This window comes from Telopea speciosissima, chromosome 3 (genome assembly GCF_018873765.1).
Source record: "Telopea speciosissima isolate NSW1024214 ecotype Mountain lineage chromosome 3, Tspe_v1, whole genome shotgun sequence".
Classification (NCBI taxonomy): Eukaryota; Viridiplantae; Streptophyta; class Magnoliopsida; order Proteales; family Proteaceae; genus Telopea; species Telopea speciosissima.
The window spans coordinates 1,512,713-1,525,749 of NC_057918.1; the positions used below are offsets into that span (position 1 = coordinate 1,512,713).

The 13,037-nt window shown below is 40.0% G+C and overlaps 1 protein-coding gene across 1 annotated transcript; it reads right to left on the bottom strand.

The window, feature by feature from the left end:
* Nucleotides 1-595: 595 nt before the first annotated feature.
* LOC122654688 (transcription factor ICE1-like) lies at nucleotides 596-4,566 on the bottom strand. Its single transcript, XM_043848898.1, has 4 exons — nucleotides 3,151-4,566; nucleotides 2,449-2,676; nucleotides 1,543-1,713; nucleotides 596-907 (listed from the first exon to the last, which is right to left on the bottom strand). The coding sequence occupies exons 1-4, from the start codon at nucleotides 4,318-4,320 to the stop codon at nucleotides 824-826; spliced, it is 1,653 nt and encodes a 550-aa protein (XP_043704833.1). The 5' UTR covers nucleotides 4,321-4,566; the 3' UTR covers nucleotides 596-823.
* Nucleotides 4,567-13,037: the final 8,471 nt, after the last annotated feature.

Here is a 13,037-nt window from a genome sequence, read left to right on the forward strand (position 1 = left end):
CATCCGAAAGCTAATCGGATGCATCCGACTGAAAGCTAATTGGATGCAAATGCGGATGCGGATATAGCATTATCCAAACCAAATCCGATCCGTTCGCAAAACCCATTCAGACATAACAAGGGCACAAATATTGTCACATCTACCAACCAAAGAAAAAGAGACAAACTTAAAACAAGGTAAGAGAAATCTAATATCCATCATATTAACGGTAGAGAATTCTATTTGCAAAGGGATTAAAGGATCACGAAAAATCGACAATCAAAATGAACGACGACCTGATGGAGCCCATCATCAGTTTTTAAAACTAGCCAAATAGCCTTAGCCACCTCAATAGTAGCCGAGCTTAGACAGTCATGGTCAGTAGAGACCATGTAGAGACTCCCAAGGTCATTAGTCATCACTAGGTCCCCATGACCATGGCCCTTGGCCGCTGGGACATATATGCATTAGTGAAAATATGATCATAAAAGGAACCACTAGAGGAGGAAGAACCGGTGAAGTCAGTAGGGAAAAGCAATAACTTGCCACAGCCCGTGAGGAAAATTAAATCCTTCGCAACAAAACTCATCCAGCAGAGTGTTCTTATAATTCTATCTTTTTATTAAACTCTAAAATTGCTGAAAACAAAGTGTTTTTTTGCTACAATGCCTATTAAAGGGAGAAACCCAAAAACGAAGACCAACCTCCAAGCCCATTAAATACTGGTATCCAACTTGAATTAGCTTAGTAAACACATTTAAGATCGCTTGGAGAACAACTAAGTCGGTGCTTTCCCTGCATTTGACTGTTCCAAGTAAGTACAGCAGTTGGGGTTGGGAGCGAACTACATCATTCCCTGAAAGCCAGCGGATTCCAAAAGAATCGCCTTGATGTCCTCAGGTAACACATACGGGCCTTCTTTGCATTGCTGAGGGGAAGAAATCACAAAAATAAAAATCTTAGCTTACCATCTTTAGAGTTTTAGTCTAAGGACTGCAATCTAAAGATCAAACAGGAACAGAGATTAGTTGTAATATGACAAACTAATGCACACAATTGAATTCTTTTTAAAACCTGCATATCCAAGAATTGATTCAATCATATGCTAAGAAATGTGAATGGATGCTTTTTCATTTCAAACAGGAATAGAGATCTAGTTGTACTATTACGAACTAATTCACACTTTGTATTCCTCTTAAACCCTGCATATCCAAGAATTGATTCAATCATATGCTAAGAAATGTTAATGGATGTTTCACTGAAGGAAAGCAAGGCAGTGAGAATCCATAGAATGGGTGGTTAGAATCATCCAATTGGATCAGCATGCAACTTAGAAGATATAACCTAGGAGGAAACATCAAATGATCAAACCCACATTTCTGAACATATGCACCATCAATATGGGCTTGCTTTCTCAAGCAGATCATAGGGTCTCCATTAAGGTAACTTTCATTTCCCAGTAAGGCAAATGAGGTTCGAAGTTTATGTTTCAACCTTGCAATACTTCATCACCATTCCAGCTAACCTAGCAAAACAAAAGAAAGACCACCGAAGGCAACTTACCTCAGCTCGGAAGACGTCCAGAGCAAACCCATTAAAACAGCTGATGACAGCCTGCTGAATGTCAAGCCCAAGCCTATCAAGTGCCTTCATGGTGGAGAGCAGGAGACCAGGTCTTCGGGCACAAAACATGTGAATGTTTACAGCTCTCCCTTCTCGTAACCTGACTTCGACCTAAAAAAGAGCATAGTTGGAAATATATGACTAAACAGTTCAAGAGAAGCACAAGATGATGATCAGGGTAGACAACTTAACGCACAAGATGGGTGAGTGCCAATTGATACACAAAGAAGACAACCACACTAAATAAAACAAATAATTACACAAATAAGTCCATCTTTTTAAGCCACTTGGAGGCCTGAACCATTTATCAATGTGTCAAGTTTTTGGGTCCCATTGTATGGCCCACCATATTACATTAGTACGCTAGTAAGAACCATGACTTAGTCTTCAAGGTAGATCAAAACCTACATGATCTGTGACGTGCAGGTTTGAGCCACTTGGAACTGTAGAACTCTAGGTAGAATATGTAATATAACCATAGTTGTTAAGGCGCCTAGGCAAACCAAGGTGAGTGAGGGGACTAAAAACCAAGGCGTCGCCTAAGCGACCAAGGCAACACCAGAAACCAAGGCAAGAGAAAGGCGCCTGGATGCCTAGCGTTACCTCACCTAGGCAACGCCTAGACGACGCCTTGACAACTATGTGCTGATCTACGACCACCTGATTTACAACCAGCCTACGGTCGAGCTGATCTACGACCACCCTTGCTCTAGTAAACCTTTCGAATATATAACAACTGACCAAGACAGTAAGGTATTTGATAAAAATTAATAAACCAAATCCATTGGAATAAAAGGGAGTCATTTTCCCCCCTTTCATTTTGTCCCTGAGATGATGGAAACTTACCCTTGCAGGTTGGCTATTTGGGCTTGGCAGCGAACTTGGGCAGAGTTCCTCCTTGACACGGCAGGGAAGGGTAGGTGGGGTGGGTGTCAATGGATGGAAGGTTGTTGTAGTAGGCGGCAATGATGAGCCAGACGGAGTTGATTCTAGTTCATTGTGGAGATCATTGATCCTCTGCAGTAGTTCCTTCAAATACTCAATTGCATCACCGAGGATTGAAGCTCTATCCATCTGTTAAAACAATACCAGACACTTAAATATACATCATAAACAGAAATCTTAAGGCAAAATGAAATTCCAAAAAGTTCAGAAGTCTAAGTTACAGCCAGTGAGAACAAGTTCCAGCACCTGGTAGAATATGTTCAGGCTCTTCAAAAATAATGTTAAGCCAATAACTTGACTGGAGCCTTAACCGAGTTAAGTACACTGCCTTAAGATCCTATTGTTTACCTTTAATCCCCCATAACAGCATCATTTCATCATCCATAACCCCACAAGTAATCATGTCGGAGATAAATTACACAGCTAACATAAATATCATCTTTTCCCCTCAAGAATTGTGACAAAGCTTTCAGTGCGAAAAAAAGAGGGAGAACTCTAAACTTCAAAGAGCAAACCCAGCACAGAGGAGACCATTTAGTTTGAGAGAAATTCCACTCTGGTGGCAATTTACTAGAAAGAAAATGTAAGACGGCAGATTCTAACCTTGCTAATCTTTGGAACAACCGACCTCAGCATGTAAAGCCTGTCATTGAGTTTCTTCCTGCGTCGCCTCTCGGCCATAAGATTTTTTGCCGGGAGCCCCTTCTTCTTCCCTTTTTGATCAGTAGCAGTGACAGTGCTGTTAGCATTCGAGTTGCTTCCACCGTTTTTTGCGTTCTCCTCCACTTTGTTGTTGTTGTTATTCTCTGTAGCCTCATCAGAGTCATAATTCAAACCGGACCCATCGATGCTTGCCTCCTCCATTGCATCCTCTTCGATGTAGTTTTTCCTCCTCCTCTTCTCCTGGTCTTCGTTCAACTCCCTCTTCCCCTTATTTCCTTCCGAACCCAGGAAACCCAAATTCTCACTTCTGTCAGGGGCGGCAAAATTCTGCCGCAGAGCCGCTCTCTTCTGGAAGAGAGTGGGCTGTGCGCCAACAGGAGGGAAAATTTCGAGAGGTCTCAACACCTTGGACCTGTTGAGGAACAGCGGATTACAAGAACCCTCAAAACCTCCAAACCCGGGTGGACTGAAACCGGCGCTAACAGCGCCGCCGTTCTCGGTCATCGGGAGCAAACGAGTGGACGGAAACTGTGAATTGGAGCTTAGATCGGGGATGCCCACCTGAGACTGCGGGCTTAAGCCGTTGAACTCAGTTAAAACCCCACCTCCTCTGTTCATCAAAGCAGGGGAGTTCATGTTCAGGTTCCCTTGCAAGGGCGCGATAAACCCTGGGTCACAACCCAAATCGAAACCGCTCTCAAACGGGTTGCTGCAGACGACATTGAGGAGCGAAGACAAGCAAGATTTCGGAGGCAAGAAGGACTGTACCTGAGATGGGTCGAGATTAAACACGGACGACGGAGAGCACGACGACGAGGAGTCTACTGAATGCAGCAGCAGATTCTCAGCTACAGTAGGGTTTGAAGAGAAGGTGATGTCTTTTATATCTTGGTGGTTGTGGATGCTCTGAAAATCATGGTGAGACGGGTTCCCTCCACTGTGCACATACCAGTCGTCTTCGAGCATCGATTTGAACGTAGAGAGAGGACCCAAGTCGTTCCTGTTTTCTCCACCGCCACTACTACCACCGTTGTTCCTAGTCCATAAAGCTACATCTCCATCCTCGCCCTCTTCTTCCATCCAGACTACGCCATTAAGCCTGGACAGCATTTTTGCGCTTGCCTTTCTTTTTTAGGCTCTTTCGGGGATTCCAGAGGGAGAAAAGACAACACAGAGGAACAGAAAAAAAGGAAGGAGAACGAACAAATTGCAGAGCGGAAAGGGAAATAGCTTTTCAAAGATCAGAACACCATTAGGAGAGGTGCGAGTAGATAGCTTTGAACGTTACTCTCAGCGTCTCAGACTGTGTGGGTGTGCCTGTGTCTGTGTGGTTTATGTATCTCTGAGTCTCAGTTGAGTCGCTGCTTTGGTTGTTTAACAACCGTATCGAGATACAAAATTACCCCTGTCCAGTTGTCTTAATTACTCATGTCATTTTCTATTATTTATTGGTTGTACATTTGGCTTGGGATATTTTGTTTCTCTTTTCAAAAAAAAAAAAAAATTTGTAATTTTTTTTTTGTTAGAAGAAGCCGTAATTATTCTAAGGTAAGAACCAACGTTTGCCAATACTTTTGATAAAAAGGATCAGTTTTGATTTTAATTCAAGCTAATTGGCATTGTGTCTATCTCTTTCTCCCTTCTTTAAAATGACTTTTCTGTTTTTCTTGTATGACGCCCCATCCTGCGGCCCATTGTGCCGATCATTAATCACACGCGCACAGTGAATTTGTCTCTCTTCCTTAAAAAAATTAGATAATTCTAACTTACTATACACGCTCTCTAGCTTTGCATAGTGGATTTGCACCGTGTAAATTGTTGGGCATAAGATCGCTACCTGATTGTATGAAGGCCAATGAGAATATGCATAGAGACATCATCATAAATGGGATTTTTAATATCATGGGAGTTGAAAAGTAATTTCACATTCTCCTGTGCCTGAACGCAAGAACCACATGACCAGGTGACGTTCTTTTTCCCTAAATTGTTTTATGGGAAAAAAGATGGTTTTCGAGGTTACATGGTACTTGTGCCAAACATAGGAAGGGAGAAATGACCCCTTACCTCTATGAAATGAAAAATTCTACCCTTGTTAGACATCCCTATATGCGTTCTCATTGGCCTTACACTGATGTAGTGACCACATAACCTGACAACTGGCAGCGATCCTCATTTCTCGTTTTACTTCTTACATCACAATTTAAACCTGCATACCATGGTTCAAGTCCATCATCAACCGATTCCTTTATTGACAAAGAAAATAGGTTCCATCCCAATTGAGCACAAAACTATTTATTCGAACCAACAAAATTGAAACTGATAGCAAACATTTAATCGAAACTGTTTAAAACTCATTTAATGGAATTATTTATTAATTAATTTTGATTTGGGATATTGGAAGTTGGAACCTTTTAACAAGCGATTCGATTTTGTTTCTACCAAAACCGCATATGGAAACGAATCAGAATCAAACCGATTAATACCCTTGAAGAACGTTGACTGATTGATTGGTGCTGTATCTCTTCGTACTTATGTTTAGATACAATCACACACAAGATGACTGACACATCTCCTAGAAAGACAGAAATGATCAAGGATGTACCGATCATTTGTGCCTGGCGCAGATACACGCCAACGTTGAGCACCGATTAACTTTAAAACTATTGATACGTATCGACTGATATTGCCAATATGATAGTTATACTTAGAATCATCCCAGTAGCCCACATGGTGGTGTTATGTTTTAAGAAAAAAAGATAGACCTCAAAACGGAAAAGGAGTATGGAAAAGGTGTGGGGGAAAAGCTTATTTTGGGATTTAAAAGGCAAACCATTAGGAGTCCTTTTCACATTCGCCAACGTTGCATGGGATTGATGATGGCCTTTTGGCATTTTACCGAAAATGAAACAGACGGGCTTTTGTAAGAAGATGCAAGGAGTGTTTCCAACATTTGGCAACGATAGCTTCATTATATATGGGCCCTAAGTGTCGAGGTTTAAATTTCTATCCTACCCTCTTTCCTTCTTTAAGAATAATGATCGTCTAAAAGACCCCTCTATGAATACATTTAAAACTGGATATTTTCTTGTAAGAGCAAGAGATCGATGATTGGTCAGTGGTCACATTGGTCATGCATGCATCAATATGGGTTAATGAGCATGCTTAGAGACATCAATATGAGTGGAATATATTTTATTTCACAAGGGTAGGATAGTAATTTTGTATGTTCTTTTGTCTGGTACAGGGAATATGGCACCATGCAATCAGACCGTATTTTTTTTTCATGATAAATTACACGTCACCTCCTGATTTTCAAACGAAACTTAGATCACCCCTTGGTTTTTGAAAAAACTCAAATCACCCCCTGGTTTAGACCCAATATGACAAATTAGTCCCTACCGTTAGTTTTATGCTGTTAAGTGATGATGTCAGTCAGTTAAATAAATTTAAATCCCTAAACTACCCTTGACCAATGTTGAAGATGAAGGAAGGATAATATTATAAATTTAATTCTAATATTTGAGTACAAGGGTAAAATAGTCCTTTCACGCTAATAACTAATAGCAGACTAACACCGTTACTATAGAGGGGGTGATTTGAGTTTTTCAAAAAACCAGAGGTGATCTAAGTTTCGTTTAAAAATCAGGGGGTGATGTGTAATTTATCTTTTTTTAATATATTTTGGGTAAAAGATTGTTGTCTAAGTCATGTGGCTCATACACCAATATAGGGATCAATGAGAATATGCATAAGGGCATCAAAATGGATGAAATTTTCTCTTTCATCGGAGATAGGACAGTAATTTCTCATGCTCATGTGTCTAACATAGATCCATTTGGATGTTATAACTCTTGCAAAGCAAACCTTTGCATTATTTCCATCTCCAATGTATGAGACAAATCACTAGGTTGTATGAAAAAAAAAATGATTTTATTGTAAGCCCAAAACAATGTGACCCAATATTCTGTTATTATTTTTTAACAAGAAGGTGATCGGATCAAGCGTCATAGAGGAGCGCATCAATGACATGTGATGAAATGGTTTTTTGACATAAGAAGGCAGCAAGGCTATTTCATGAATATGTTAATACCTTTTTTTGGTAGAAGAATTTGTTAATACCATTACCATCGATTTTTAGACCATTTTATCCTCTAATAGTAATAATACCATCGATACCGATATGTATCAATATCCGATTGTATCGAACAGTTACGACACCGATAACTAAATCCATGACGGCGGAGTCCTGTCGCTCATAAAAAAAAGAGTAAGGTCAGTATCGTAAATTTAAGTTGCTTATACCCGAAAGAAGAGCCATGAATATGGAAGAAGGAAGCGTTATTTATTAAAGCTAGAGAGAGAGAGAGAGAGAGAGAACGCGTTGCCGGACTGCCGGGTCTTGGAATAAATTTGACTGTGGGAAAGAGGGAAGGAAACCCAAGTCTCTCGTGAATCCTCTCCTATTCACCGCACCTAAATGCCCAATCAAACCAGCTTTCTACTTTTCTCTCTTTTCCAGCAAGGTTTCCTTCTCAACTTTCCTACTTACCAACTTACACTTGTCACTCTTCCAAGTGACCACTTCTTCTTCAATTTGAAAAACCAAAAACCAAAGCCACCCCACAAAGCCAGAACCACTGCTGATTGATGAACCAGAAGAAAATCCCATCTGTTTACACCACCATCGGCATCGCTCGGTGATGGTATGGTAGCGTGAACCAACAACCTGCCTAGATTTTTGATTCCTTTCCTTTTCCTTTTCCAACTTTTCACTTTCAGTAATCAGTACCTCTTTTGTTCTTTCTGTTTTCGTTTGTTTGTTTGTTTACCTTTTTTTGGGTGAAATTTTGTTTGTTTACCCGTCGGTTACTGTCTTACTAATAACTCTCCCCCATCCCACCCTCTCCTCAGTCTATAGACCCAGAATGGCATAATCTGTGCACGATTCAGATGACATGTTCTTTTCATTTCAAAGGAAGATTACACGTGGTATACATGCAATGTAATCATCAGAGGATACAATATTCCCAACCCAATGTAGTCATTAATTACAGGAAACGTAAAAGAGACTTAATTTAATCAGGAAAAAAAAAAATTTTATCCCCAATATCTCTATACCGTGGATGTCTCAAACAACCTCACCATTCGAGTGAATATCTAACCAAGCCTCCCTCTCCTTGTATTTCTTTTTCTTTGTTTTATGGTTCTATTAGGTATTTGGTAGTAATCTTCGCGTCCAGTTTCTATACATGTACATGCACGTAATCATCTGTTCTATTTTTGTCATTTACAAGAGGAGCAAGGGTAATTATGAGATAAAAAAAAAACAAGTAGCCGCCTCTCACATGCACCTTTATCTGCTCCATTTTCTGGGTAGGTTCATTTTCCCAAGTTTTTCTAATAGAGAAGGGGGGAATGATCATCCTACCCCTACCTGAACACATTGCCCCGATTAGGATCCACCCTCCCTCTGATAGACGAACTTGGGGAAATGGATTAGACAGAAAATGAAGCAGATAAAAATACCTCTCACATTTATGTTGACACAGATGATCGAACCTCGGGGCTTCAAATAAATTTCTTTTTTACCAAAAAAATCGAATCAATCCTCAACAGCTAAACCTCACTAGGCATCAGGGTTTTAGTGCACGTTATTAGTTGAATTTGAAAGAAAAAAAAAAGTACTTAATTGATATGTATCGATTAGGTTTCAATGTCACTCATGATCCACATTGGTACAAATCAATCGAGATAACCGATCCGATACCAATACCTAAAGCTGTGGTTGCTATGGATCGAAACTAGTCTGCATAATCAATATTAGTATTCAAAAAATGCAGAATCGGATTTGGATTGGTCTCAGCCAATTTGGATTCGGATCAGATAAGAACCAGTCATGATTCATGAGATATCGGTAAATATCAGCCCAAATATGCTCTAAACCTAGTTTTGAAAGGGGAATGAAATTAGGGATGTAAATGGATAACCGAAAATCCAAATATGATCCGTATCCGTATCCGTTTAGGGACATCCATATTCGTTTAAAGATAATCGGAAAAAAAAAAAATCTGAATACTCTGATAAAAATCGGTCCAAAAAAAAATTTCGAATACTTAATAATAAAAAATTAAGTAAATAATGATCTTGAGGGTTTTTGAAAATTCAACAGGTTCTAGAATATGAGGAAAATAGAATTATGATCTAAGAGATATTGATTAGGAGTGAATTGTATCTGCTAGGGGGAGGAAGGTCCGAGTTTGCAGAGATGTAAACGGATGGTCGAAACTCTGAATTCGATCCGCATCCAAATCCGTTTAGAGGTACATCTGTATTCGGCCAGCATCCGAGCCGAATCCAATCCGTTTACATCCCTAAATGAAATCAGGATCGGCCTAAGCTGAACCGACCCGATAGCGATTTTAAAAACCCTAATTAATAAAAAAAAAATCATTCAAGATGGTTTACTCAGGGCTGATGAGGCTTGGCCATACAATTACAAGGGCAAGATTAAAGCTAATATAAGTTACAAGCATTTTGAAAATCTATGATAAAAGTAGATATGGTCCCTCAGCCATTTGAATGCTAATAAGATACCCACGCCCCACCTCAGGCTGTGCCCAACTGCCCATGCATGCAGTCATGTAGAGCTTTGGGTAGAAAACTAATTTACAATTGCACCTATCGGCTATCGCTAAGATGGACAGGGTCTGGCCAGGTGAGGGGCCAAACTAAGGGAAGGCCCCATGCAAATACTCCAGAATTGAAGGAGGACCCACATCCTGCCCCTCTTCCTTCCTCTGTTTTTTCTCGCCAATCCTGGAGACTGGAGAGGATCCTAAGCCAGGCCAAGTACTCCAACTCTACTTTCCCTGTACCGGTGGCTGCTCACTACTCCGATCCGTATCAGAGGTTTTAATGTGACCGCGGCTATCTCCTTGATGAAGTTAGTTGGTTGGGGTTGGGGATATATCATATCATATATACTCTGGTTGGATCATTATTATGTAAACAAACAATATATAGTTGGAGTTTGGGAATTGATATGATGAGAATGAGAATCAGTCTTTATTATTCCTCTCGTAGCTCGTGACGATGGTCTTCCCCTTGGGGACCCATTCATGTTTCATAGTTTTAATTACATGAAATGGAAAGCTCATCGACCCCAAACTTATTTACCATCTCTCTTTGATTAAAGTCTCAGAGACTGTACGTACGTGGGGTTCGGATTGTATTGTCTCAATTCTAATTTGGCCCCATAAACTAAAGTTGTTATAGATAGAGGAGTAACAGTAAAAGTAAATACAAGCTTACAGAGGGAATGTTGTGGCAGGTCTATCAATTCGAAACAGAAAATAAGGACGAATAGAGCACCAAAAGTTTCAGAGTCAGTCCTTGTTGAGCTACATTAACTATCAACGTCCATTATTTACCAGCTCCTCACTGTTAAATAGAATTTATTTTTAAAAAGACAAACGGATAAGTCATAAATACAACATTCAATAAGTTCATTTTAATAATAGCGCCCCCCCCCCCTTCCTTAGGATCCAGCTCCTCTCCAGAGAGTTCAGCGCCCAGGAGACATTCAAGGGTTGGGTTGTGCCGCACATATTTTGACGTGGGCTCAGTCAGCCATTGGGTTATGTGTTGATAGCCCAATGGTTGGATGCCTCTTGGGGACTCCTTGGGCACTGGGTTCCTGGAGAGGAGCTCAATCCCCCCCTCCTCCTTCTCTTTCCCTCATTCCTTGGCGTTATTTCTAAGATTTACAAGATAATAAAAAGAAGTGCAAGAAAAATAAGTATAAACAACACAAAAGCAAACCTACTTGTTTTATAATTTTTTATTTTTTTTATTTTTTTTATCTCATAGGTCTATCTAGACAATTTTCCTTTAATTTTTTTACTAATCTAATTGAGCTATCAACAATATTAGATGAATCAATTTATTGATGCTTTCATAAAATGGTTGCTGAGGTTGGTCATTGGTTTGAGTCTTGTCGCCATCATTCTAGTTGTAGCTCAAGGTGGCATTGTTATACTTCCTATCCTTGTACGAAATTAAAAAAATAAAATAAAAAATGGTTGCTAACAAAATTATAATGTTAGATTGGATCTATGCTGGGCTAGGGCAGAGATTTCCAACCCTAGAGTTAGATTGGGTCGAGTTTGGACTACTGCTTTAGTCTGAGCTTGTCACGGCCCGATCATATATATATATATGCATTATAAAACAGTCAAAAAACAAGGCTAGTCTGGCCTAGCACTGAAATGGCAAAAATAGGGATTGTCAGGGTAATTTTGGAACGAGTTGAGCTGGCAGAGCCTATCAAGCCTGGGCTGGGCAGGGTCTAACTAGGGGTGCAACCAAACCAGTTGAGCTCGATTTTTTAAAATCGCAACCCAACCCAGAATCCCCTTAATTTAACCTAGGCCCAACCATGCCCTAGATCGAGTTAGGATAATTCAATTCAAAAATCTTGTTGTAACTAAAATTGATGGAAAAGAAATTAATCTTCTTCTTTCAATGGGAGGTAAAATCCTATCATTACAAGGTCGGCACAGACTGGGATCAAACCAAGACCCCAAGTCCAGACCCGACCTTAGACCGACAAATCTCAGCCTTGGCCGAATTCGTGAGCTGAAAAGCCCAAATCAGGTCCTATCGGTTTCTATCCAATATCCATCCAGCGGTTGCAATTGGAACAGCCACATCACGTGGAGTAAAGAAAAAAAAAGCCAAATTAATTTGTACACTTGGTGGGGTCATAGATTGAATCTCTTTCTTAGAGTTGGGGAGGACCGTCGATTTCGAAGGCCCACCAGAAGGCCAAAGCCGTTGGGACTAAAGTTTGCGAACATCTTGATATCCACCAATAGGCAATAAAAGGAATCCAATCATTGGATGATGATGTCACGTGTATCAACCAGTAGGCATTGAAAGCCTGAGTTAAATTGACAAGCCTTTTTGGCCAATTTTTTTTTTATTTTTTTTGACAAGCCTAAAATCCTTTGGGAGCGTGACAGCCTTTAAGAGGGGTACTTATGAGACTGCAACTCTTATGTCTATTTTTTTTTTTGTTTTTAATGGAAATCTTATGTCTACTTGGTAATCTCTCTCGATCTCTCTCTCTGGAAAAATGTTATTAGGCAAAACAACAAAATGAAGACAAAGCTCCTCTTCCATATAAATTGCCTACAGACACTTCATTCATGAATCACATTATTGTGAAACTTTTTCCCAAAGTTTACAACTTCTCATCCACAATATCCTTAAAATTCTGTCAGTGGTCTTTGCCCAAGATTTCAAGTTGCAGCAATTCGATTTGCTTAAACAAAAACAAAGACTTTCTTTGCCCATCCATTTAGAAGTCTAGCATTCCTTTCTGTTATGTACAATAATCTCACATCGGTTCCGCAAGGATTTGAATGTGGGCATATATAATATTGGGTTCCCTTGCCTTGTAGATGGGTTTATGATGGTGAGTTCTTCCAATCATAATATTGGTGCTTTCATTGAGAGTCCAAGCCAAACAATCTGATCTACACCACCTTATCTCTAGCCCCTAAGTGAATCAATGGCCATTTAGTACAGATGCGTTTGGACCCCATTACATGAACCATTTGGGCTTCAAAAAATTTCTAAGAAGAAGTTTTTTTTTTTTTTTTGGTAAATGAGAATATTATTGCAAAGGGGGACAAGCGAAGCACCTGGCATCCTTACAACAGAGATTAAGAAACTAGGGAGAGGAAACAGGCCAAAAAATCTGACTTGCCACAGACAATGCCTTCCGAGCTAGAGAATGCGCAACTAGGTTTGCATCTCTAGAG

Coding starts and splice junctions, on each gene's coding strand:
- LOC122654688 (XM_043848898.1), bottom strand. CDS start 4,320: ATGCTGTCCAGGCTTAATGGCGTAGTCTGGATGGAAGAAGAGGGCGAG. Junction 1,714..2,448: donor CAAATAGCCAACCTGCAAGG/GTAAGTTTCCAT, acceptor GCTCTTTTTTAG/GTCGAAGTCAGGTTACGAGA. Junction 908..1,542: donor TGGACGTCTTCCGAGCTGAG/GTAAGTTGCCTT, acceptor TCTTCCCCTCAG/CAATGCAAAGAAGGCCCGTA.